The sequence below is a fragment of the Varroa destructor genome, unplaced genomic scaffold, assembly GCF_002443255.2.
Source record: "Varroa destructor unplaced genomic scaffold, Vdes_3.0 BEIS01000002.1, whole genome shotgun sequence".
In the NCBI taxonomy this organism is placed as follows: Eukaryota; Metazoa; Arthropoda; class Arachnida; order Mesostigmata; family Varroidae; genus Varroa; species Varroa destructor.
In genome coordinates, this window is record NW_019211455.1 from 4,707,201 (window position 1) to 4,735,107 (window position 27,907).

A 27,907-nucleotide genomic window follows, 5' to 3' on the forward strand; every position below is an offset into this window, starting at 1 on the left:
CTTCAGACGGCCGGTGTCCGGGACGGAACGAAGTGCATCAACATCCTCATAAAAATACAGACTTTCTCTGAGCCTAGCAGGCAAACACATCGACCACTGGGCTATGACAAGAACAATAGGTACTCTAACGATAGCAGGGTTTTGTAATTCAAAATTTCCCGCGCGTCGGCCGATCGTGCGATCGCAGCGACCTCTGTACTTGCCTCAGCAGCACAACACTTAGCGGCGTTGAGAGATTGTATGTTTTAGCAACAGTTGTGTGTGGTAAATTTCAAGTCTGTAGGAAACCTAAAGTACGCGAAGATGGCTGAGTATCTGGCCTCAATTTTCGGCACGGAGAAGGACAAGTAAGCAAAGCATCGTTTAAGTTATCGTCGACTTTTAAAGCGTCATAGCCGCCACAGTAGTCGTACACGACAGTAGCTCATTTTTAGATAATGTGCCTTCGTGTTTGAAACTCGTCGCGGTGTTTATTCGGCATTATCAGCACTAATATTGCTATTCCCGAGTTATTGACCTATGAAAGTATTATAGATTTCACATGCAACTAACAGACCAACTAGGGAAAGAAATACAACTACGCTGTAATAAGCGTTGCGAAAATAAGCTAGCATAATGAAGCCCGTTTCTGGCATTAGCTGCCAGAACGCTACACTGTAGATACGCTCTGCCTGTATAAAACTCAGTTGCTTCAGCATGAACGCGATGTGGAGAAAAAAAAGTTATTACTGACCATATATTAGACATATATATATATATATATATATTTGTCGCAGTTAAATATTTAGGCTTTGAAACAAACTAGCTAGTCCAAGCTTATTATTATCGAGATTACAGTGGACACAGTCCCTGTTAACCGTCCGTCTTTACTTAAATTTATGATGTTTGCTGTGCTGCTCATTATTTTCACTTTAAACTGTGCATTTTAATGAGATTTACCGGTTAATGCGTCGCATCGATCCGTTTCATTAAACAATCATAAACACTAAAATAAACTGCTATTTAAATGCTAAACTACTGAAAGGATGGCATCAAATTTTGCCACTCCTGTGCATTTTTCCAACACAGAAAACGTATCTCCCTCATTTTTATCGTAAGCATGTGAACACCTGCGTAAGGTATACTTAGTAGCTTCTGCCATGTGTACGTTGTTTGCGAATATGCGATACGTACACATTATTCAATGTGCACTGTAATGATGAGAACTTGCAGCAAGAAGTTCCTGTTTGACACTTCCTACTACTTGTGTATTTATAATAATGCTATTCGGTTATATAAAAGGTTTTAAAACGAGGCTGTTACTGCTAGGACAAGCCGTCTGCGCAAGCAAGCAAATTAGTTAAAAAGTTCTACCTGAAGCACTATGCAATTGTAGCTCTTTAATTTTTGAGATGAACTTCGGTCCGAATAGCTTTAACAAAAGCGATTGATGTTCGCCCCTAACAGATCTGCTCACTTGATAGCCCTCCTCTCTAGTCAACGCAGTTTGTGTTGTGCGAATCTATCCCCTGCTTATCCATTGCTCATGACTACTACGTTGGAATTTATTGCTAAAGTTTGCTCTGATGGTACAATGTCGTAATTCTTGAAAACATCATTGGCATGGGAAACACCTTAACATGATTTGATGTTCGAAACAGCAAAATAGCTGTGATCGACGCCACTTATTCTCGGTGCTCCAGGCAGATCTATACGTCTAAGCGCCGTTGTAGCACAGTTTATACCATTATAGCCATAATGACCACATACTGAAAAACAATGATATATAACCTACTCAGGCGAAGATAAAAGCGTTTATTACTCAGTGGATTAAACAATTTTATTCTTGCATGTTGCAAATCCGTTATAATATGCGTTATTACCTGTAACCTTCTATTCGTGGTGACTTTGACCTAATTCTTTTTGTTCGATTGCAGAGTAAATTGTTCCTTCTACTTTAAGATCGGAGCGTGTCGTCATGGGGATCGCTGCTCACGAATCCACAACAAGCCGACATTTTCGCAGACTATTCTTTTGCAGAATCTCTATCATAATCCGCAAAACACCGCGCAAACGGCTGACGGCTCACATACGAATATGACAGAGGAGGAAATGCAGGAACACTTCGACAACTTTTTTGAGGATGTCTTCGTTGAACTGGAAGACAAATACGGCGAGATCGAAGAGATGAACGTCTGCGATAACCTTGGAGATCATTTGGTCGGCAATGTCTATGTGAAGGTAAGCAGCTACTGAATGATTTTATTAAAACTATATCACCTCTGAAGGGATGTTTTTTTATATTAATGTTTAGTTTAGTCTAAAGCATATGCATACAAGTGTACGAAGATTCGCATTTACCACTATTCGAACTTTCACTAAAATATTGTTTTTGGTAAACTAATTGATGATTGATGATTGATAATGGAGAGCCAAGTGAATTAAGACGAAATCTCAGTGCCTATTTGATGAAGCTCTACTATAGGAGTGAGGCTCAATACATATGCTAAAGAGAATTTGTCTCAGTATCATGCCATAATGCAGCAGCAAATCTGTGAATAAAAACAAATAATTTGCTCAATATTCCACAGTGCACATAGTGTTCCAGTGTTATCTATCGACTAATAAGATTTATTTTGCTTTTTGCAGTTTCGGCGTGAAGATGACGCTGAGAAGGCAGTACGAGAACTAAACAACCGCTGGTTCGCCGGGAGACCTGTTGTAGCTGAATTGTCGCCTGTAACGGACTTCCGTGAGGCCTGTTGCCGTCAGTACGAGATGGGGTAAGTGTCGACAAAAGGCAAGTGTTGAGGCTCTGGCTACGTAATTGTTGCGGGCCTGGTACTCAACTTCTCTGGCAAGGAGTCATCACATTGAGACTAGTGAATTTTCCCTCCATACCCTCACTTGTCGAGAATGTTTTAAAGGCACCCGTTAACATAATTTACAATAAATAAGGTTAGTAATAACAACAATAATTTGATCTTTCTATTTTCCTTTCATTCTGAATTACTCGACGCCAATTGTTACTTCACTGCTAGTAGTCTAAAGGATGCGTCTCCATGTGATGACGGTGCCCTTCCAAAAGCGACCTACATCGGCTCTCTATTTTTCCGAAAAAAGTAAAATGTCTTCCAAATAAAGTAAGCACGTTTGTAAACGACGTTGTTAAGATCGTTTTTGGTTTATATATTAATGGTGTGTAGGTTCCTGAATGTCAAACGTTCTGAACTTGATCGCACCTACCAATGTTCAATATGTGTAGTAGAATACCTCTAAACAAAGATATTGGTGTCGTCTGCTTGCTTCTGCGAAAGCGGCGACTATTCCATTTATTCATTATATCATATCAAATTTTTGTTGTTGTTGCTCTATCAACGAACCACTTGTTGTAATTTTGAAGCCGAGGTTAAACAGCTGAGTTGATCATTTCAGCTCTCGACAGCTGAGCGATCTCTCCATCCGTCGGAGCGCCAGCGTGCGTCCGTTGACGCGAGGCTGTCGCGCTGGGCGCGTCCTCTCCAGACCTCAAACACACTCACTCAACTCGAGACGTTTCGTTTTAAGCAGGGCCCATATTTCTCGACTTATGTCTTTTCCAGCAACTAACGTTAACTGCAGCAAGAATAGCAGCAGATCCAGTATTACGACCACTTCCAGAAAAATATATATGAGTAATTGCCTCCGTTTAGCCGCATTCTCGCCTTTAACAATAGAAGACACACTCTAACCACCTCCACCCTTCCCCGATAGATGGAGATTGTATTAATTTTCAGCAAAAAGCCAACACGTATGACGAAACGACGAGCGAAACCAGGATCTGGTCTGTGTTTCTGGCTCGTGTCGCACAGAATGAGTAGCCTCTATAATTTACCATGCCATGTTACCTTAAGTTATTTTCGTATTCTTGTTATTCTTATTGCTAACGAAGCCGTTTGTGTTAAAGCAGCGAAGTACTCGCGCCACACGAGCTCTCAGTTCAGAAAACTGATAGCTGGCAGTCTTTAGTTGATAAAGTAGTTTTGTAGACCACCGAAATTACTTGCTGTCGAAAATCAAAATCAGAAACATTCCTAATTATAATTAGAACATTGCTCCCCTTTCCCCCACTTCTTGTTTTTAGCAACGACAGAAACAGGTTTGAGCGCATCTTTGTAGTCCTCTCGTGTTTGCAGGGAGTTTGACAACCTTTTCAGGGTTTCGTTCCTTTCAGGCTATAATGGAGTGGGCGATAGTAAGCGTCCGTCCGATTTGTGTTTACAGATCGCGAGGCATTCAGGTTTTTTTTCTGTTCCCACAGGGTTTTTGTCTATCTCTATTTCAGCAGAAAAGCGGGAAACGAGAAATACGTTCTTTTAGGTACAGACGAACATACCAAATTGACCTGAAGGACGGCGATATATATGTTCACGATGTAATAGGTTGAATCGTTACAGTTTACAGATAGCGACGACAGCAGCATGCATTTGGAGGCAATATGTTTCGGTAGGCGGGCTAAGGGATCAGTTTCACTAACAACATTAGCGTGTTGTTTAAACTGGATACAAAGGGCGCGTTCAGCATGATACACAGGGGGTAACTGTATGCCAGTGTCGACCCAGCGGATTACAACTGGGATACGTCTGAGATGTAGAAAAAACTGTCTTCTAGATGCAAATGTGGAGAAAGTATGTGTCTGTGCGTCTGAATGTGTCTGTGTGTGTGTGTGTGTATCCAGCGAACAACATAAAAATGGACCGATAAACGGAAGAGATGCAGTAAATGTAAGCTTGCATGTTGGGGGGGGGGGGGGGGGGGGGGGGTGAAGTAAATCACCTTGTGACCGTAACATGGTTGGTGGGATGGTGTCAGTAGTCACTTGTCATCGATTACGCTTTATAGAACTTAACGCAGGGCAAACACGGTGTGCGAGCCGAAGCACCTCGTCGTCATCAACTTGTCTCATTAGTATGGTATAATTTTGTTCTAGTATAATATAGCTGAGTAGAGCACTTTATCGATAAAAATCCGTTTGTATCAAACTAGATAGCTTTGTGATGATAACTCTGATGTGCCTATCACGTGGCTACATTTGCCTGCACATTTGCGACCATGTATGTGTCGATATTATAAGTATCCATAAACATTTGCTTGATACGGCATGTATCCGCCCATAAGTGGACCCTGCAAGATATTTTCTTTTAACAGAGTCTTTTGAGTTAACAGTTTACAGTTACAGAGTTACAGTATTATTGTTGGCATGTCATTGATCGCCTCTGTCGCTCTGTCTATCTATCTTTTACTTTCTCCATTTTTGCCGCCTGCCAAAAAGATTTTCATTCAAACGAAGGACAGTTCTGGGTATCAGGGGGGAGGGTTGGGGGGTGTTGTTTAAAGAGTTTCAGTCTAAGTCGCCTAGTCCCTTTCAGCTAGATGCAACTCCGAGGAAGGCCGACCGAGGCATCTCTAATAAGTTCAGCCTATCTCTGTTGGTTTAAGCTTGAAAGCAAATGGCGTGCGGAAACGAGGGGCCGGCGTGATGTCCGAGTAAGTTAGGAGAAATCTCAGCTAAAGAAAAAACAAAAAGCAAAACAAACCCAAATTTCAGCAATGATGAAACAAAGACCCTGGCATCAAGCTCCAAGAAAGAAATTATTCAACTTTTTTCTGTATCTTTTGCTTTGCCATCGTTAGATATTAGCCGTCAAGCACGGACTGATACACCTGTAGCAAAAGTATACTTAGATTTTGTATCTGAAAATGTTTGTTCCTCTTTTTTCTTCGTTTGTTCTAGAGTGTGAATGTGTCAAGTGATGTGTCACGATGTCACGACAATTTCGACGTACGTTTTTGGTTGGGTCTTGGTAATGATGTTATGATAACGTGGCTACAATAATTGTAGAGACAAATTAATTCGCTAGTATAAGCGGTCATTCAAGAAATTCTCCACGTTTTGTTGACGCAAAAGCAAATGCATACAGAGTGATATTAATCTAAAACATGTTTTACATGAGTAACAAAAATAAAACCACAAAAGTAATCATATCGCTTATTAACGTATAAAATTAATAGCGTGGGGCACCGTAACCGCAGTTCTCTTCGTTTCTAAAGAGACGAAGTCTGCAGGCATTGTACAGTAATATTCACCTTCAGGCGAACATAAACGAAGATTTAGCTTACAAAATTCTAGATTTCTTTCATTTTATTTAGTGGTTTCTCCATTTTACGACAGTGATGATAATGATTATCTCATTACAATTAGCAAAATCAATTCAGTTAAATTCTAGCATATGTCAGATAGGCAATGATGCCTGTCCCAATGTAGCCCTGGCAGTCTGTTTACCGAGTGGGCCATCGCTTTTCATTGTTGCTGTTCTTACTCATAACTTGTATATATTCCACATTTCCTGTATGTGTGCGCGTGCGTCTGGGCAAATTAGTGAATGCATTTTATTTCTGACAAAAATGATGGTGATGACTAAATATGCTCACCCGTTCTAGGGAGTGCACTCGTTCGGGATTCTGCAACTTCATGCACCTGCGACCGATTTCGAGGGAGCTGCGCAAAGAGCTTTACGGCCGAAAACGTGGAGGAGGCGGCGTCGGAGGCGGACGTAAGTAGTTCTGGGTATCAGAAGCTATAGTGACAAATTCCTAAGCGCCAGCAGAATTTACCTCATTAGAAAATAACTGGATGATTATAGAGGGCAGTCTCATGTGGGCTATTGCTTTTAAAACAAGCCAAAAACTGAAGCCACATCCTTTGGCCACGGGCTTTGCATAAATTGCAATTTATATTTAAGGTTACTCTAATTCAGCTATCTGTCTGACATTAAATAATCTTCCTGCTTTGGTCGCCTCGAGCAGCGTGTTGTTAGCAATAAGAATAAACGTAAGGATGAATACGATTCAAAAGAGCTATTTTCAACTGTTACTTGTTATCTTACTATTACAGGGTACTTCACCCAGGACCGTAGCCGATCCAGGTCACCACGTCGGCGTTCACCGCGCAGGAGGTCACGCGAAAGGGGAGGAGGAGATCGTAGGCGGTATTAGGAGGGATATAGACGAGGACGACGACGGCGGCGACGTCAGCGACAACCACCGGACAAACGCGTCAGCGACATCTGCAGCAACAGGCGAAACGGGACCGACAGGATATTAGGGGCGGCCGCGGGCGCGCGCGTGCGCGCGGGGGGGCGGTGTAGACGACATCTACTCGAAAGCATTGGCGGTGGCAGTGACACGAAAAAAGTCACTTCCGTATTATGTCCAGGGAAAAAATAAGTGAAGCGGAAAGAAAATCTAGGAGAAAGCGAAGTAAAACTATGGGCTTCGGGAATAAACAAAGGACGATGTTATTGAAGCAAAAAATGTATGACTGCTAGGTGATGAGATGATAAAACCGGCACAGCAGTATGTACAATTGTATTTTGAATTCATCTAAGTTCAGCGGCATTTTGTGTGAAGAATACATATTCAAAACATATTGTAATAGAATTACGATGGTTTCGATACGGAGCTGACAGACGAACTATGATGGAAAACATATAACATTAATAATAAAACAAAAGATCGTATATAATGTAATCGCTGAATCAGATATTTTTTTTTATGCTGTTTTCCTTGTGACTTTTATTTAGTGTGTATCTCTTTTAACGTTTAGCGCTTATTGTATTGATAATGACTTTGAAAGGGCGACATTACTTACGTTAATTTAGAAGTGATCGTTGTTTTGCGTATAATGGCGATGAATATTGGCGACCAACAAGATGTCAAACGACCTTCAACGTTCAAAGAATTAGAGATGACTGATGCATACGTTAATGAAGCTAGATTAAACCCTTGTTAACGATTTTAAACGCTTGAATATTTACGCATTTGTAAAAAATAAATCAGGCAACTTCGTTCAATAATTAAAATAAAATTCTAATACATGTTGGCCTCTGGAGACCTTCCTATATGAGCATTTTGTCCTATGATCATTCAAAGACAACACAAGTATGAATCTTCCAGGCCATCATAGGGCTCTATTATATTATAATTGCAGATTAAAATTGCACGGTTGAAGCTTGATAAAGCTTTTATCTTTGTGATTGTAGGTTTTATTAGCTTACCTAAAATTAGCTAAGCACATTTTGGAAAATGAGCACTTAGCTGGTCAAGTTTATTTTTTTAAGTTTAATTTTGACACTAATGTAAATTGCACCTTTACACATTTGATTGCTTATTATTACTCAATTCAGTGAGTTTAGTAAATTAAAGGAATAAGTTTCTTTTTAATAAAAGCTGGTAAGGCTGGCGTTAATGATGATTAACTTAAATACGGTTTTCTCCGCTAAATTTTTCTCGCTATCGTGATAAAGATAATAACCTGCAGAATTCGTTTAACAGTGTCAAACAAGTGACTCAATGTGGGACTAACCATATAGGGTAACATTCAGCTCCTCCTTTTTGCTTGACCCGCTACCACCGTCACTTCATACGAGGTAAACCTGGGTATTTTATATTATCGTCGTCACGTTGGCATGTACGTTAATAACATTATCGGTTGCCGATCCGTTTGACCTCATTAACTTTCTTCTAGATGTCTTTCTTCGATTTCTGTATGCATTATAGTTTCGTAGCATTGTGTCCTCGTTTTTACAAGCCATCCTAGGATCGAAGGTTAATCGATGAGATACTGAACGCCATTGTCCTTTGGCTATATTTTCTTCGAATGGTGTACAGGTTTACTCTCTCCGAGTGCCGCTTTAAAATTTTCTGGAGTCTCTTCGAATGTTGTTTGGCTGTGTTTAGCGTATGTTCCCTTTACAGCTTGGTTCACGGGAAATTTGGGATTAGCTACTAAAGTCGAAGTTAGTCTCCTCAGCAAAAACAATATATGTGATAGGCAATTGTATCACATATTTGCTAAACAAACGTGATCCTTTATTGCATTTTGCTAAATTATTTACGCTGCATTCAGTACTTGATGCTATCCACTAATTATCGATGTACAGTATACGGACTACTGGCAACTATAATTGACTTATCGTTCACTGACGCCTGCTAAGTTTGTGTCGCGTCAACCTCACTCATGGACCATAGGGCTCTCGTGTTCTAGAGACATCCAGACGAGAAAATGTGAATTTCTGAATTCTGCCAAAATTGACAATTTTCTTTTTTCATATAGCCAGATTTCTTTTTTCCTACTGCATAGATATCAGGATAGCAGTATGCTTTATTTTTGATAATTACCTATTGCCTAAGTGTCATCATTAGTTGTTGGAATTAGCTGGCAGAACACGGTTTCGACGGCAAAAGATGTCTGGAGAGACACTTCGCGTTGTTATATCAGCAATATATCTTTTATATTGGGATTCTAAGAATCGCAATTTTAATATGTTCCGTATATTAATATTCTCACTGCTGCAGTGGATAATTGCAACTCGACCTACGCGTACATCGAGCTCCAGTATGTGATTTTCTTTTTTTTTGTTTTTTTTATTTCAACGATTCTAAATTTCAGAGCTAATTTTTTCTAATGTTTGCCACATCATGACATACGATCATATTAGACTCGAATTGAACCTTCGCTCATTTTGTGACAATACGTCGAAAAAATGATTCCTATATTATACGCCGGCTTCATCGCAATTGGTAGATCTACCCAGCCATTGAACATAGGCTACCTATTTCATACTATTGGACCAAATACTTTTTTCGCTATATCTTTTACTACAACATTCAAAATAGGCCACACATCGCATATCAGTACGAAGGAATAATAAAAATATGTACAAGGGAAAGTCAAGGGTAAATTATAAAGTTCTCGAAGTTCAGTTGTCTGCAAAGTTCATTGACGATCTGAAGCTGTTTTGTGCGCCAGTGGGCCACGTTCGTTTTCTAAATTCAAATACCGGTTACCTACGTGAAATAATTATTCGACCGCAGAGTTACTCGCTCGATCTAGATAGAGGTTCCGTTTCGTCAAATATTTAATATTTTGACTAATGTTAGGTTAGAGCTTGTTAAAGTTGAATATCGTATGTTACGGTAATTAATTAAAGACAATAGACTATAAAAAAAATGGCTTATGCATACCATCCTGCGAGCAATGAAATCACTATGAGGCTCATGGGGCGTCAAATTGGCGAAAGTAATAAAGCAGAACGCAAGCTGTTTTATACTCGTTTTTGAATGGCACAAACACAAACCGTGCAGCACATAAACGATGGATTATAATAACATTCATTTAATATGGTGTTAATGGTTTATACTTCCGACTCGGCTGTCACTGAGAAACAAGGCTAAGAAATAAACCGTGAACAAATAATTTCAGCGTTTTATAAGCAGTCATGTAAGCGTTTTCACCTTAAACAGGGTTTTTTTTTATTTAAAAAGCGATCATCAGTACCGCTCTGTTGCAAACAGGTCTTGGCATATTTTTGGCATTTGATGACACTATCACATTGCAACAACGGTAACGGAGTCTGGTGGGGACAGAATTTGCAATAGTCCGTCTCACAGACAAACTTTATCAATCGATTTAAACCAATATGCTATTCGCTAATAAATAGTACTCTTTTTCATTTATTCGCATATGCTTAAAGATTTCATATTGAATCCTTCGGAATTCAGCATACACAGAACCACTCAGGGGAGGTATTCATTTAGAGGTGGTTGATAAAAAAAAAGAGCAGTTAATGTTAAGCTATTTTTATTAGCTGACGCAAGCACATGGCTGAGTAACAGTCGTTCTCGTGTTTGTGTATGTCTCTATTTGGGAGCGAAGATAGTAACAACTCATAGTCGCCGTAGCAGCGTTTTTTGGTTACCGCGACTTAATCTTATCAGAGAGTGGGGTTAGCAGCTTCAACAGGAAAGGCTAAAGAAACAATACTTTTGCTCAGCAACTTAAAACAGAATAGATTGCAATATTCATACAGAGGTGACAAAAAAAGACGACGCGAATTCTGCCTGCGTCCTCTGAACATGGCTGGATTCGCGTCTGGGATGAAACTCTGACCGATATAGTTGACTCGTATATTTTTGAATACAACGAGCATCACAAGAATTTGTCGCCATGCGAACGGAAGGGTTCAAGTGCAGAAGCTGTAAGATTAGTATAGATTTTCGCAACTGACCTTTGAGTCACTAGACTACTTGCGTCTCTTATACGTGACTAGCAAAACTACTGCAAATTATGAGAAGCGCGACTTTCAAGGACCTTTTTGCTGCAGAGATTTTTTCCAGTTGTTCATAGTGAAAATGTCGCGGCAAATACGCCTGAATAAAGAAATTGCAAAACTTCCATCCAAACGTTTGAACGGAAGACATAATCGGCTATTAAGCTTGACAGTCTTATACCACATAACGGTTAATGCACTGAAAACTTTAAATAAACATTGAAAAAATTATGCACTTGAAAAAGAGGCTTTGATTACAATTGAGCCATCTCTTGTTCACCATTTAACAGCATCCGATATCAAATTTATTTATTTTATTAGGTTATTTCCTTCACTTAGGTACATTACCGGGTATGTTGCGATTTTCAGAAAATATATTTATAGTCCAAATGCTATAATTTCAAAGCTTCAATTAATCATTTTATAAGAATTCTTTTAGGACGGCACATAAACCTCTAAAGATGTAAGGGTCATCATGGTATCTCGTTATCATAATTGCAACAACTTTGTATGTATGCGCCGTTAACTCTTTACGCTTGTTAACTTTACTGTAAAGATTCTAGCCACACGCAACACTCCATCGACATGTCAGAGATAAAGCTTTATAAAGTTCGTCTTTGAACTGCATGTTCGTTATTTACTATATACTACCACTATTAATAATGCATAATGAGTCAGAAAGACAATATGATCAAGATTTCAGCCAGTGGAACTTACTTCTTTAGCATTTTGTTTCAACTACTGTGTTATGATGTCACACCGCCGATTTGCACCAACCTTCTGATCGGTAAAACGTCCAAGAGCTCAGCTGGACCTTTCATCCACTTCTTTATTTTTATGCGTTTGTTTACTGTATGTGTGTTGAGCGTTTGTGACTTAAGTAGTATCATTATTCTCGTTAATGCCAGACATAAAATTGTACGAGAACGCACGATCTAGTCTATGTAATGTATCCTTATCTATATTTTTCGCTTAGCAAGTGGTCGATGTTTATGGAACAACCGGACGTTATTATAACTGTTGTTTGCTAGACATACAGACGAATAAATTTTACCGATATTAACGAAGTTCCGTTGTGTTGTTGGTTTTTGTATTGGCTGTAGTCGTTTTTATTTTGTATTAAGTCACGTTCATTACTAATTTTCTAACTTGAGGTCTCTTAGAGTGGCAGACGCCACGGAACTTTGCGAACGTATCATATTTCAGATCTTACAGAATCATAACTTAACTTCAAAAAAAAAAAGAAGTCTTGCAAGGTCACAGCGGATAAAGCAGAGATTCGAAAGATCATCTCAAATATAGATTTTCTAGTCTTCGTATACGCCAATATATGGATTTTGCTACCTTCGATATTTCAGTTGTTAGGTTTTGTTTGTTCCAACTCTGTTACCTCTTTCACATTATTGGACCGATTCTTTTTTGCAACCAGTATCTTAACGATGCCGTTCAAAAACAGTGGTATCATAGACACACGCAAAGAGTAGTATGCACATTACTAACGACACACACACACACTGAAAGGAGTTAAATAAGGGATTCTCTAGCGATCTGAGATTGTTCTGTCAACCCAAATATCGCTTTGTCTGCTACCTTGGAATAGTACTCACTTGCCTCAGTTCGACAACAGATTACAGAGCGACGAACATAGCGTAATAACAAATTCACAGTATCACTAAACTAGGCGTTTTTTTTTGAACGTTATAAATGACCTTGAAAAAATGGAATAACGATAACGCCAGCGATAATTAGGAGTTGAAAAAATATGAAACTGTATAATTATTTGAGACTGGACAATTGTAAGTTTTGAGTGATGTCTCGATATCCACATTGCTATATTACAAAAGTAGTTTAGCCTGTAGCCCAAATTCATTTGTTTTATGATACTCTCTCTGATTTTCAAAAACGACATATTTAAATGTCTGCATGAGTATGTATTTTTACCTTCACTTACGACGTTTCAGGAGTCAACTTAATTTTAATATAAAAGCGGAAGTTTCTGACACCACAAGCAGTCAAGGTTTTATCAATTAGTTCTATCATCAAGATGTATTGATTGATCAAATGTTGAAATGTTTAAGAAATTCTCTACGTCTTCTGAATTCTATTGCTATATGAAAAGTTACACATTTGCTATAGATACCTAATGCGAATACAATCAATAGGTTTAAACAAACTCGAATAGAAATTGGCAATGAAGTAGCGTTTTACTTACAGACGACATACGTAATAATCTTTCATCCATTCATATTACTTCCATGAACTATGATCGCGTACTTCATATAGATTGTGCCATATATCGATCATTGTGGAAACCGAAAATCAGAACCGTACACCGACAGATCTCAATAAGTTAAGATCGTGGATTGTTCGAAACATCAGAAAATAATACATTTTTTTAAACTTACTCATAATGCTCTGTTTCACCCGCGGAATCGATTTCAAAACGATGAAGGGTGAAGGCCAACTTGTCACATCACTTCAAGGTAACTAGGCAGCTCGTTAATGGCTCGTCCTTTTAACTCGTATTGTCACCCTGTTTATGATGTTTAAGATGACCGCATTGGTACAGCATTAGTGGTTGATTCACGTTACGGAAACTGCCTAGCACAAGTGATACTGTCTCTGTAATGCTTCGTGCAAAGACCGTGAGCTTCTTAAGCGTGAAAACCGGACGATGTTGCAAGTTCTGTTCGAAAGACAAGTTAATGCTTGTCATGTTGATAAGACAACGTACTTCGCGCTTCTCTCGGCTATGGCGGGTTTCGGCAAGCATCTTTTTTTATACATGGTAAAATTATTGTTTTTCGACGCTTTTAAATTATCGGCATTAAAACATCTGAGCAAACTGAAGCAGAAAAACAGGTATTCGAAAGTTGATCTGGAGTTTATTATGCACATAAAGATGTTCACCGTAACTTTTATTGATTATACTACAGTTGGCCAGTCGCGTAGGCCGATCGAATTTAGCCTTCTTTTTCGTACTGTATAAGCCACTTTTACACGTAGTTATCTTGTCTAGGATGGCCTGAAGGGGTAGAAACATCACTGATTAGTGTAAACGATCGGTGTTCAAGTTAGCTCCGTTAATTATACTAGAGTATATAGAAAATGAGCAAGAGCGCGTTCGAAAAGTCATCGCGCGTGAAAATCGGCCAGATTCATCAACGGTTTAGGATTGCTTTGTGTATTCAGAAAATAGTTTTTTTCTCATGTTGAAACACTTATTATTTTCATTGATATATTATTGCACCGGTTCATGGACCACAGGATCATGGTTAAACCGGATCGCGATAAAGCTTCCATTTTCCTAATCATTTCAACCGGCCTTCGTAAAGAGTACGCGATCATATCTTGAGAATGTTAAGCGTACATAACATTAGGAAGAAGCGAGGGCAAACTGAATAGTCCTTATTTGAAGATTTCTTACCACTTCAGAATTTGCCCGAGAATCATTGACATGTACTGCTGCTAACCTAACTTTCCGATTAGCATTTTCGCTTGTCTATTTTGTTCTAACAAAAACAACTGTAATTTAGGCTTGGTTTAAAACATTTGTTTTGTAAGTTATCTAAAAATGACAGATAATTATCTCAGTATTTTTGTTTGGTACGACCGTTAAGAACTGCTTTAGGTGGCCAACTTTTCAGGACCAAACAAATTTTGTCTAACCCTTCGATGTGAAATTTACACCTTCTCAAATTTGTGGCCAACAATCGCAAGCAGAGCCGTCATCACCGGATGTTCTCATTCAGAAGGCGTTTTCTGTATTCGTAGCCGAAACGTCATTTTGTTTGGAGAAGCTGAAAATTTTGTTCCTGTGGACGCTAATCACCTTGCAATCATAATTACTGCGTAAATATTAAATTCACAGTGTCTTTCGTTGAGAACCAAATTGTGAGGAACGCGTAAAAGAGAGGTCGGTAAGGAGATCTTCTTATTTGTGGGTTTATATGTGCGACAAAATCACCTAATTACACATCCTTTAACAAAAGTAGATTACTTTTATTTCATCGAAAATGAAAAATTATAGCCCTGTATTTAGATTTCTCAATGCATACTTCCGCTAATTTCAACTTTTCCGCGTATAAAATATAGGTGGTAGCTTGTGAAGCATTTAACTATATCGCTATAGAACTAACTGATGTCAACATGAATTGAGCAACTAGTGGGAACAAAGAGAAAGAAATTAACGGTTATGGTGTTCAACGATTTGTACATACTGATCATGCCTTAAGGTTGTCCGTCTACAATTGCCATATGCAGAATGTTAAACTTAATCAAAATGAAATCCAATCAATAACTTCATAACACTAACTTCAATGAGTTTTGCAAGTTGCTATTCCAGCTTGACCCCCCTGTACAATAGTAGTACATCTATGTTGCTGTGAGAATGCGGGAATAGCACACTAGCTCCGTAAAGCCGGCCATGCATTCAAGAGCGTTCGTGACATAAGCTCTGAATGCGCGCCGATTTACTGACACCCGATAAAATTTACCAGAGTGTGCTTACAGAATATATTAGGCATTCTTTAAACTTAGCAGTGTTTTACCTATGAAGTTTTAAAGGGTCAAATCGGTGTCTGTTTCTCGTTCAAAACGTTTCGTCAAAAATCTGCCGACAAAATAAAAACTCAACAAAAAAGAAGAGTTCCAGTTTATTAAAATTTCCTTTTCTGTACACTCGCACGACATCTTCATATGTTCCGATACCGGTGTCACCAACCACGACACCGATATTCTAAGTTTTACGTCCGGTGTCGCCGTTACGGTTGCCATCGGACGGTTGGCTCCAGCACGGAGTGAAATACACGGGATTTCATTAACTAGTATAAGCCAACTTTCCAATAGGGTATTTTACGTTAGGCCGATATTCTGGGATAGTTTTTTTTTTATATTCAATACATATTTTTTTTTATATATACTCTATTCAAATGTCCTTGTACCTCGTATAGCTCGTATACCTGAGGGGAATCACTTGACTATCATTACTCGGGCTTCTAGCAAGCGAGTTACCGTGAACCATTGAAAATCATAAGAGCTTCGTCCAAACTTCTGTTGAGGAATAACAGCTGTGATAAAGCCGATTCATCTTAAAGTACACAGGTGTTACCATTTTGGTTTAGTAAAAAATACCTCATTTAAGTGCATGTTCACCTCAGTCAAATGACTAGGGTAAAACTAACGGACAAATGAGCGCCGCACGATTCGCATGAACGAGGACTAAGATGAAAACATTGACATAGCTGCTTTTCATACGGCTTACTTTACAACCGTGAGCCATTCCTGCATTGAACGTGACTTGTGATGAAAAATTGATTTTCTATAATTATCACAGATAGATTCAATTAGTAGGTAGGTATCACTGAACCGGCGGGACGTCATCTTAGAGAAAATAATGTATAGTCGCAAAAGCTTATAATGTCTGCTTGGTAGCTTACTCCGCATTAAGCAGCCAAAATTAATGAAAAATAGTAACACATATAGTGACATCACAGACCAATTGAAAACGATGACACTGAAGTGTCTACTCTAAGGAGATAAATGTCACGAGAAACAGCAAAAACAGATTATATAAACTCACTGTTTAATCTTCTCCAAGATTCTGTGACGATTTCGGCTGTATCGCTCATCCATAGGCCACTATCTTCCCTTATCTCGGAGCACCTACGAGCTGCTTCGCCATGCGGCCTCAATTTATCCATAAAACGATGGCCGAATCGGATAAACGACAAGTTTAGAATCGTGAAAAACGTGTAATGACTTAGCTGAATCTAGCAATTGAGAAGAGTGTCGATTGTTCCATTTGTACAAAAGCCAAAGTTAAATGTTTTGGGTTTTGCGCGGGACACAGTCGCTAGGCGTTTTATCAGAGGCCTATTAAAACTATCCTAACCTAAGTTCTACCCTAGTCCACCACACATCTCTAACATTAGCAGACAAACAAGTTACTTACTAATTTATCGCGGTGACAAGGACACACAGACAGAAGGAGTACAATCAGCCAAACAGGCCCACTATCAAGAAATAGAGGAGAAAAAGTACGTGAGTTGGTCCCATATCGATATAGTATCGCAATTGTCGTTCCGAAAAGACTACTCCTGTCTAGCGGTACTCCATTCGATTGAAAATAGTCATATATTAATGCTATAAATATTTGTTTATTTTAAGAAATATCGGAAAAAAAGAGCAACAAGCGCAACCTCTAATGTTCTTCTATGGGAGTTGCGTCAAAAAACAATTTAATTTAAATAGTGTGATTGATGCTGTGGTGACACTGTACTTTCAAGGCTCTAACGGAACAATGTACACAATAGGACAGTCGAGCTGAAAATCACGCATCGCCGACGATTCAACCGTTAGTCGTTCCCATCAAAGGACCAAAACACAAAAAAAACAAAAAGTAACATCGGACGACGTCAAAGGGTATGACAAACCTATCAACATTCATCACTGGAAGCCGCGCCTAATTGTGCGCCTGGGACTGCCGCGATAATCGTAGTATTTAATAACTATATTATCAATAAAGCATGGTATATAATCTCACGTGTCGAGAATGTGGATTGAAACCCGGCAGCTATGTATAACTATTGAAACTATGTCGGACAGACTTTGACGAAAGTAAAATAGAAGAGGTTATTTCAACGATTATTGTGGGGCCGCAACAACGGCCACTTGCGGTTACACAAAAAACAAGCGTGGACGTAATACATACGGCGTGCTTAGACTAGTAGGAGAGTTCTTCTCGCTGGTACTGGTCTCAGGTAAGAGCACCATTTCTTTCGCGGGAATCGCCAGCGATGCTCGATGCAAAAGCTTTTATCATTTATTAGATGGTGCAGTTGAGCACCGTTGGACCTTTGGTTTTTTACTACACTTTTTGTCACTTAGATAGAATATGTTAAGAAAATCTCAACTTTGGCATTGGACAAATGTGGATACATAGATCGCGCATTAAGTGTTTACACTTTTTAAATGAGCTAAAAAGGAAGCTTTGCATAGTTTTGACCAGTAAATCGGTTTATCTTTTTGTCGATTGCTCTACTCTATGGGCACCGCTTTTTATATTTTTGATGGACACTTTACTCCTCTGGCCTCATAACGTAGTCGAAAGTTTTCATGGCAGTTTTAAGCATTAAAACTTATTTAATAAAGCTTGAACGGGACTAACTTTTATTGACGTAGTTAATCTGCGCGATTGACGTAGCTGATAATCTGCGAGATTCGCTAAGGAACTGTTTCGAAACGTTAAAAATTTTTGTCAGGTCGCTGCACAGGCAGCATAGGGCTAACTTGAATCGGAGCAAATCCGCTGTTACTACTAACATCATACAACGACATGTTAGTATCACGAGATTAGGGTTAAAAATGCTGGGTTGAAAAAAAGGGGTGAAACCAAGCTAAAGAAGGTGAGGCAGGAAATTCGTTCCGAAAATTTTCCGCGGTGCGCCTCACACAGAGATGATGAATTTGCTTGATTACCAGATATTGACGTTCAGCCAGCGCGATGATCCGATACACACAGGTCACTCGTTTACGGCAAAATCGGAGGAACATGACAGAAAACTCGCAAATGGAGAAATGCGTTTATCCGTGTACTTCGGTGTCACGGCACGCTTCTTGACAACACAATTCAACGTGCCGTGTGATGTAAGGGCTTGATTTGTTCACGGAGACTTTAAGTGTCTCGTGCCATCAAAATCAGGCAGAAGTTCCTTGGGTTTAGTAAAGCCAAAAGCTTCAAGCGGTGCTCGTTGATTTTTAGCTCTTTTAAACGTGGAACAATGAACTATTTTTGATTGTTCAGCTACGAAGTATCTCAGATGCACAAAGCAAAGCAAAGCAATGCAACAACGACTTTTAGCTGTTTCGTGATCCGGAAGAAGTTCTCATTAACGGTAAAAAAAATTCAAATCAGTGTTTACGCTTTGAGCGTTCCGTTTCTAGTAAAGTAGACATCATGCCGGTAGAGTTTCTCTCAGAAGGGTAAAATAAAGGGAAGAAAAAAGAAGAGAATGTTCTGAAACTTTTGAAGTAACTACAGCGGACTAACGCAGTTGGCAGAGTTGGCCAAGTCTATGAGCACGTCCTGGAAAAATTATTTATGGCCATCTTGCAGTCCAGATTTGAATTCACTAGATGACCTTATAAAGAGTGTACACACACGGCAATCAATGTTCGAGTTCAATTGTCCAATGAAGCTTCAACACAACGAATGGCTTACTGCTGCTATAACGAAAACACTGATTAAGACAAACAAAAAAATCAAATAGAATGATAGTTAGATTAAGAACGCCCTTTTTATGGGTGTTTTATATCAGCGTAAGTAAAACACTTTAACTAACCAGCTAGTTTTCTTTCTTGTTTTCTTCACAGATACGACTGGTAAACCAGAATCATTAACTGCATCCCTATTCATTCTGAACGGTTTATCTTGGAGTTTGTATAATATTCTCCACGATGTTATATATCCCAAAAAACTTACTAGATGATGAGTTGGACAATAAACAAATGGGCTGCAGATTTTTTTTTTGCTAGAAGTAATTGTACTACTGAACGGTCCCGCTATCTAACATGCGTCAATTTCATTGTAACGCAGTGTGAATTGAATGCTAAATCGAAAAGCGGTTCTACACTATTTCTACAACTATTAGGCAGCTTGCTAGTTCGTCTTGTCGTTTCGCCATCGTGAATCGCTAAAATCATTTCAACGTAACAAAGCCATTCTACTCTATGATATCCCTCGTCATTTACTTGGTCGCGATCGGAGCTAGCAGCTCCCTAAAAGAGACCTCTTTTTTCCTGTGGAACAATGTTACATATGCTTAACTTAACTTAACTTAAAAAAAAAAAGCTTTCCGAACACGTGTTTGCAGCAATGAAAGCAAACGTTAACTTTTTCCTGGTATTCTTCTTAACGAGAGTAAATGCATTTGCCTCTTATTGTCTTTGTACTATAATGTGCGACAATGATTCAGCTGGAACTTATCTCTCTCACATTCTGTCTGTACCAGCTGCGTTTACCCCTTTTTTTGCTTAATATGCTCCTTGACAGCCCAGCGCGTCGTAGTTAGCGGTTCCCCTTCGTTGCACGAACTATCGCTGTCTACTTTTGCCAAATGTCGCCTTGATGCAAACACTGCTTATAGCATCATACTGTTGCCGCCGCTGCCGCTGGGGGCCAGTCTACGATCATCAACATTTGCTGCGACCTTTTCAGGCGACAGTAACGATTGGAGAAGGTATCGTTCTTCAATGGGCTTTCCTTTCCAACTGCCTCGTAATCGTTGTCATCATCATCATCATCATTATGATTTTCATCGGTGCTTGTGGGGTATTCGGCATTGATAGTGTATTGCCAACCAGCTGGGCGTGCAGTATCGCCATGGCTGCGCAAACCACCGAGCATTAACCGAGGCGCCACACGTCGCTACGTGCCTTCCGATAAAGTAGTTGCAAGTCTATGTTTAATATGTTTAACATAGTATGTTCATACTACACTTGCTCACCGCTCTATGATCCAGCGTCCTCCATGCGGCCGGCACTTCGTCAATGAAGCTCACTTCACTATCGATATCAGAGCTAACATAGTGCCGCATCGTAGTGGACCAGCATTAACCGCTTTTTAGATGATCCAGATCTGATTCCGGGGCAGAAAAAGAGAGGGCCGAACATCAATTGTTGGATGAAGTTTCCGCCCACGGTGCAGTTAAAACGTTAACAGCAGCTGCCACAATTACGTACGGCCGCCGCACAGTGATGGCCTCATAGGATACAGACACCCCTTTAGACACCAACGTACGGAGCACGCTGTTACGCCGGCAAAATATTTCTTTCAGGGAACGTAAGGGGAACAACTCCTGTTAGTCGATACCACTGCCTAAGCAATCTGCATTATTGTGGCACGGGATGCTCCTTTCTGCCTCTGAAGTAGCAACATGCTGTGGTTGTTTTACGTCAACGCCCCGCGTGTCGCAATAGTTCCGCGACTTCTGACGCAGTAGCGATCTTCATTTGAGCGTCGATATAGATCAGCTCACAGTGCTTGTCGCTCTCGACAGAATCTGTCAATGTTCTCGCATCCTTTATTTCGCTGGGGTTACGTCAAATAACGATACTGGTGGTCGTCGCACCGCTCACAGCGACATGCTGCACGTCACAGTAGCATCAGGCAAACACACATATGAATGTACGTGTATGAAATCTAATGTTTACATCTAGCTTATTTAATGTACCCTATTATTGGTAAAATGTTAACGTACAAATCTGAAAGGATGAATAAGCCTACTATTTCCATACCGTATTCTGTTCGTGTGCAGTTCTATCGTATGTTTTCCGCCCTATCTCTCTTTTTGGGCGTGTGTGTTTCTGAGTCTGCGCGAGTGTGTCTGTGTTGTGTATGCATACCTCTTTTTCGTTACCATTCCGCCTTAAATCTCTAAGTCCATTCGTGTACTTATATTACTTTAGTATTTGAGAGGACTCACAGTTCATGTAGTATGTCTCGTTCACGAACAAAAAAAGAACAAAAAAGTAGTATTTTGTGTTCGATACAGAGTAAAACCGGACGGCGAGCCTGATCAGTCAGTCGCTGCTTTTTATCGCTCATTGGACTTTGTCGTTAAATGGCAGATTCTATTTGTTTTCCCCTTTCTTGCCTTCGCTTTTTTTTTGTCAAGCGTTGCCAGTTTGCGACCAAACTTCTTTTCGTTTCCTCTTCTGTCGCTTGCCGACGAAGTCGTCGATTAGCCGTGGTTGGGAGGCCGCCCCGTGTGTGAAGCTATGGTGGAGCCACTCAGTTAATTAATTCGGTCGATGGTGGCCCGTGCGCTTTTTTTGCTTTTATTCGTTAGTAAAGCCCTTGGCAAACGAAAATCACCTGTCGAAACAGTGCTTCCACTGTTGGTGTTGCTGGTTACAAGCGCATCTTTCAGTCAGTGCGCCGTCATTCGCGCTTGCTTCATTGGCTCGAACGCTTCTCGACCCCATCGTCGCGATCAACAACAGAACGTGGGGTACGAGACAGGATGGAACGGAGGCGCGAAAGGGGGATTTGTAGGGGTGGCGGAAGGGCGGTGACCAAGATTCGCAAACGACACCCAAATGGAGGAAGCGATCTCTGCTGCTATTCCTGCTTCCATTGCTAAAGGCTGTGTGTCCGACTAGCTGCTAGTTATACTTTTGTGTGCGACGACGGCTTTGCCAAGCATCGGCATTTATTGAAAAAGCAACAACATCACAACCATCATGAACATCATCATTGTCGACATAATCGGCTTCTGCTACTATAACTGTGGTACTGGGAGATATCTGCTGAAATGCCTGATCCCGACGCGCCTTCGTTTTGGTGGCTGTAGTCCCTTCTCTTCCAGTTCCGTTACGTTATGTTGCATCTCGCTTCGTGTAGCATCGCTACAAAGCTAATACCGTTGGTGCACTACCCTTGAGCTATGCGCTATCATGTGTATATATGAGTTTGTAAATGGGGGTGTGTATCTGCATGCTTCATCCTGTTAGTTGTTAGAAACATTAACAAGACGACGACGAAGAAGGAGAATGCCGATAATACAGGAACTGAGTCCTATTTGAAATGCATTCATTAAAATGTTGACGTTTGATTAGAACTAAATATGTAGATATGTTCCCAGCTGTTAAGCAAGCGGTACCCCCATCGAAATTCAAGCCGATAGTAGAAACAAATCTATAACATATACACAAAGCTAGACGACACTACCCATTACAGATACTTGAATACGTACTGCTTTGAAAGCATAGTTGTAACGCATAGATTTTAATATGAGGAGAAATTAGTACTGAATTTATAGTACGAACCGGACTACGCCTTTAACCGAATTTACGTGTGAAACGCACGGATGGTCTATAGAGCGCGACTCTGTAGTACTGTAAACAAGACTCCTGAAATTTTAAAACGGTTTTTTTTTTCTATTTTATATAATTTTATTTCTTGTTATAAAGCTCATTTGATAATGAGATTGTTATCTTATCTTGATACATCTTTTCTGCTATCTCTAAATCAGATGGCCTATATTTACACATGTTCAAATTCCGCTTATAAAACTGGAATGAAAGTATAGGTATCCAGAAACGCGAGAGTGAAACCTAGACCCAATTGCGTAGCGCTCTATTGTGCAACGTTGAACAAGAAACAAAAAGCGTTACAGATGGCTATGCCTATCTTTTAACGAAACTGAGATGATAACATTATAACGGATCACCAAGAAAGCATGCACTGTTACCAACACAGAAAACTTCCGACTTCGTATCATCATAAAATATAATCTATTATATTGGGTATCTTGAAAATATGCCTTTATTGTAGCCTAATTAAACCGAAAGTAAAATGACTAAGGCCAATTACTCGATACTAGTGCAAGAATCTGCATTCGCGAAGACTTTGATGAAGATGCCGAATCTTATTTTCGCCATGATGGAGCGTACGCACTATATCACTGCGATGCACGAACGTATCTTGAGGAGAATCTCCTAAATAAAGATGTTGCACGAAGAGGTTCTTGTAGAATACTGTGCCCGCTTTTTTTTTTTTTTTTTTTTAAAAAAACACTCTAAAAATGAAGTCAACGCCGTTAGAAGTTCTTAAAGTCGCAGTTGAGTTTGTGAATCAGGTGGCTATTATTATCAGCAATGTATTGACTAATACGATTATAACTTTGAACATCTACAGTAAAAGGAAAAGTTATACGTTTTACGCGGATCCCTTTGTTAATTAGTATTAATTAGTTGTAAACACAAACCAAAGTTATAATCCATTTTGTTATGACATCCTGTATGTCGCCCGCCTGCCCATTCCAAAGTTAAATTTATTGACGAAAACTATCCAAGGGAGAATCGGCATTTTTCTTTTCTAAAAGCTAGCGTCGTCATCACCTAGCGGATTGGCACGTTGAACTAGCAATCGAAAGAATCGACTGTAGTCAACCAAACGTGCGTGTTTGTCAACAACTGACGCAAGATGGACGTTTGGGAATTAACTCTTATCGGCCAATACTGCGCACATAGCCATTGTTTTTTGTTAGATAGATCCAATGTATAACTTACTCGGGAAATTCGGAAGTAAGATGATTTTCTTCTTACCGCTTTCACATCTACCGCATGTATAAGACGTCGCGGACGTTTGCAAAAATTCGACGGCAACGTCAAACAAGCGTAAAGCTTTTTCAATCTGCTATAATGTTGTTGACTGACGTACCATCGTGAACCGGCCCCGTCGTCGCCGTCGCCGTCGCATCTGTGAGTACTATTGTTCATAATAACGAACAAAAATCAATAGGAACACATTGTGACACCTAAACTAATAGGCAACACGAATAAGCCGTACCTACTAGGTCAATGTGAACATTTCAGTTAAAACAGCCTTATTTCGAGAGCTGAAGAAGAAGCCCAACACCTAAAGACGCGGCAGATGAAAGGTAAAAACTCAAAGAACGAGGTAACGTCAACGATCAACTGCAGCAAAAGTCAAAACAGTCAACCCGGCATTATACAAATAATACAATAAATGGCATGTTCTACTCGTGATGTTTTCGTGCGGTCTGCGACGTGCATGGAGCCTACGCCCTCATGCGGCCTTTATCAAGAGCCGACGCAAGGTTACAAGAGCATAATAAATATATATGGCTACTCCGATAATTCGACCGCTACGGCTTTAATGGAAAAACAACGTCAGCTACGAAAAAGCAGATTTGAATTACAAAGAGTGACTGCATTTAGACTGACGACTGTGTGTATACTCGTAATTTCCACAACCGTATATAAATTTGCAAGATGTTTAAATAGATAAGCTATATTGAAACATTTTTTATGTGCGTCGGTCAGCATCACCACGGGAGTGCACTCATTAGTTTGTATACTGTATATGCCCGATTTGCGATTGCAAGCCTATTAGTCTGCAGACCACGCTGACTGTCTGATCGACAATTAACATTATAGCGTCCTAAAAGACATTCCTCAGTCCGATGAAGGCTGCTAGTGTATATATCTAGTAAGGTGAGACAGGTTTAGGTTGAGGTAATCGACGGCCGTTAAGCTGTAGCATAAAACATATTCATAACTAGACATTCCGAACAAGCGTTTCGGCTCGCCTCGTACTTTCGTGCGTCACAATCAACATTACGTTTATGCTGTGGTTTCTGTGTGATCGTTGTCATATTATTCTGCGTAGTAATGCACATAATAAATATACTATCCTTCCTTTTCTCCGAGATTAAATTTGAACTGTTATAATACAGGTAGCGCTGAGCTGAGTCCTGAGATCCTGCCAGCATGCAGCGCCACTCGCAGCTTGTTAAAGAAAAACAAGCCCGAAAGCTCTGCTATAACCAGTAGGTTAAGTGGACGTATTTCTTTTCTGTCGCACTTATTTTGAATTAATAAGGTTTGAGGAGAAGTATGATGGTGAAGCAATCTCTTGGCTTCAATGTGTAATTAAAATATATACAGATATCTGTTTCAACCCGCCCTATGTGGTCATTCAACTTAACCCAAGAATAGGCTGAGTTGCTAGGTGACCACAGGCAGAATAAAATCTTCGATTTGTCTCAACAAGCGTTTTGTACAGGATTCGACGGTAGGCAAGTGCTCGATCTTAAGAGCTTTCGTAAGCGAGCGAATAATCCACCTGAGATTTTAGTTTTTTTTTTACAGGTGACAACCTTTCACGGTATCTTTATTCGTTTAAGTAAAGAGAACTGTTAAATGTTTGGCCAATAATAGGGCTAGCTACGCTTGTCCGTTAAATTTATTCCGAACTGCGATCAGGTGGAAAAATGTAGTGGTTAAATTTAGGCACACGGGGTGGTAACTAACTCAGTTCCTAATTTTTTACCAGATCGAGCGATTAACGCGCTGCAGACACACAGTGGTGCGTATCGGGCGGTAAAAATGAAGAACAAAATGCTTATTTGGATAATTTTTTTCGTCAGAAATAAGCTCGATTTCTTACGCTTTAATTAACATGGATGTCAATCCTGTTAACTACAGCAGTCAACGTTTAGCTATACTCAACGTTGTTTGGATCGAGCTCTGCCTGTCATTCTCGTTAGACCAACAACAAAAATGTGTTTGTTGATATAGATTTTTTAAATCTAGTGTAATTTAAAGTTAAATTTTTTCAAATCGAGTGTAAATCATTAAATTAAAATGAAAATAGTAATAATAACAGATTTATTTATTTGACTTGCGGTCTGTTCGACTCTGAAACAGGCTGCGATCTTAAAGGCCCAATTGTAACGATAGGGGTGCGCACAAAGCTCTCGTAACGTGTTGTAGTACTAATTGATAATACGTATTTGGAACCATGAATAACCTACCTATTGCTTCCATGTACGTAATTTTACAAGATTTTCAGCTAATAGTTTAGTGTATAGCTATACTGGCGGGCTCGGACACAATACGTATATATAGAACGCACGTTTAAAATGTCCAAGGAGCGAAAACTTCTTAAACGTGACCAGATTCCAACTTCGAATTAGCTTCGACAAGATAACTGCTAGGTTATCGTATATTGTTTTTGAGACTACACAAATATGGGCGAAATATCCTCCTGAGCGCGGGCTTTTACATCTGATTACAAAACGAACGGAGGCGGGCGGGTCAGAAGCTGCAGTAGAGCGACTTATACCTCTAAGTTGAATTTTTAAAAGTATAGTTGCCTAGGGCCCATATGGCGGAGCTTATGTAAGACCTTGGGTCGTTTTGGTCACATAATGTTTGACGATTGTTTTGTTGTTTTTATTTGGAGCCAATTTTTATCGTCAATTGCAGAAAAGCTAATGGGCACGACAAACTAGATCCAGATGACTCAAATGTGCCACTTATCAAGCTAGATTTAGTAATATAAAAAACAAGCTATATAAGTACGTATGTGGTGTGATCTATACAACGTAATACAGAGCGCACAAATATATACTGACTGGAATAATTTGATATAGAGTAGTTTTATTCAGTGAAAGTATAAACAAATACAATGTGGCAACAAACAAATGCAATAGATATACTTAAACGCGCGGTCTAACAATGTCAAAACATTTTTACAAATATTTGAATTGAAGCACAAGTAGAAATATAGTGAGATATCCGCATCGATTGATCCCTGAGCACTCAAAATACATGGTGTTACATGTAAAGTACTAAGTCGATAGTTTAGTGAGTAACTGAATCGTAGATATCGCCTGCTCTGTACGGCTCGGTAAGTTAGCTTTCCGTTAATAGTTCATTCTTTTTAAGCGCTTTTGCCAAGTTTTCAACACAAACACAACCGAATCAGAAGATGCTACTGTTCCTGCTGCTGCCGCTCCAGGCACCAAACGGATCTATTAATAGTTTTTTTCCTCCTATCTTTTCATGGCACCGAACAAGAGTCACAGACAAACGGTGAGGAAGCGTCTTATTCTTCTATTCTTTAACACAATATGTTGATACAATATGAACGCTTCGTAGGAGCTGAAGGGTAGCGCACTCGGACAACAGTTAGCTTGCTTCTGTTGTCCAACTAAAACACAAACAGGCAAGCTTCTGTAACAACGGTATTTTCCGTCGTCTTTTCTTGCTTGATGGAGCCTTCTTTGGATTACATATCCGTCACTGTATAAAGGTGTAAACATTTTATTCAAGATAAGAAGAATTTTGTTTGATATCGATAACTTGAACAGCACGTGGCACCAAATTCGAGTTTGGAGGAGAACAATGATGCTGGCCATTGTAGTGGAGGCCCAAGAACAGGCCCGGAAAGGTACTGCGATAGT

The 27,907-nt window shown here is 39.7% G+C and overlaps 2 protein-coding genes across 10 annotated transcripts in view; one reads left to right on the forward strand and one right to left on the reverse strand.

The window, feature by feature from the left end:
* Positions 1–1,058, reverse strand: part of LOC111244768 (uncharacterized) — a 21,801-nt gene extending 20,743 nt beyond the window's left edge. For 2 of the 3 annotated variants that reach the window (XM_086980142.1, XM_086980141.1), the window contains exon 1: positions 940–971. In XM_086980142.1, the coding sequence (XP_086836268.1) occupies positions 940–956 (17 nt within the window). In that variant the 5' untranslated portion in view covers positions 957–971. Of the gene's footprint in view, positions 1–939 lie in introns of all 3 variants that reach the window. The other variant, XR_015321131.1, reaches the window with a different exon arrangement.
* Positions 188–7,556, forward strand: U2af38 (U2 small nuclear riboprotein auxiliary factor 38). 7 transcript variants are annotated; one of them, XM_022792569.2, is made up of 6 exons: positions 188–347; positions 1,917–2,220; positions 2,629–2,762; positions 5,458–5,505; positions 6,460–6,572; positions 6,914–7,556. In XM_022792569.2, exons 1-6 carry the CDS (start codon positions 304–306, stop codon positions 7,012–7,014), a joined length of 744 nt encoding a protein of 247 aa, XP_022648304.1. In that variant the 5' UTR covers positions 188–303; the 3' UTR covers positions 7,015–7,556. The 7 variants fall into 7 exon arrangements, with proteins under 7 accessions (XP_022648304.1, XP_022648305.1, XP_086836271.1 ...); XM_022792570.2 differs by lacking the exon at positions 5,458–5,505; XM_086980145.1 differs by lacking the exons at positions 5,458–5,505; positions 6,460–6,572; positions 6,914–7,556 and adding exons at positions 3,021–3,122; positions 3,415–3,444.
* The last annotated feature ends 20,351 nt before the right edge of the window (positions 7,557–27,907 follow it).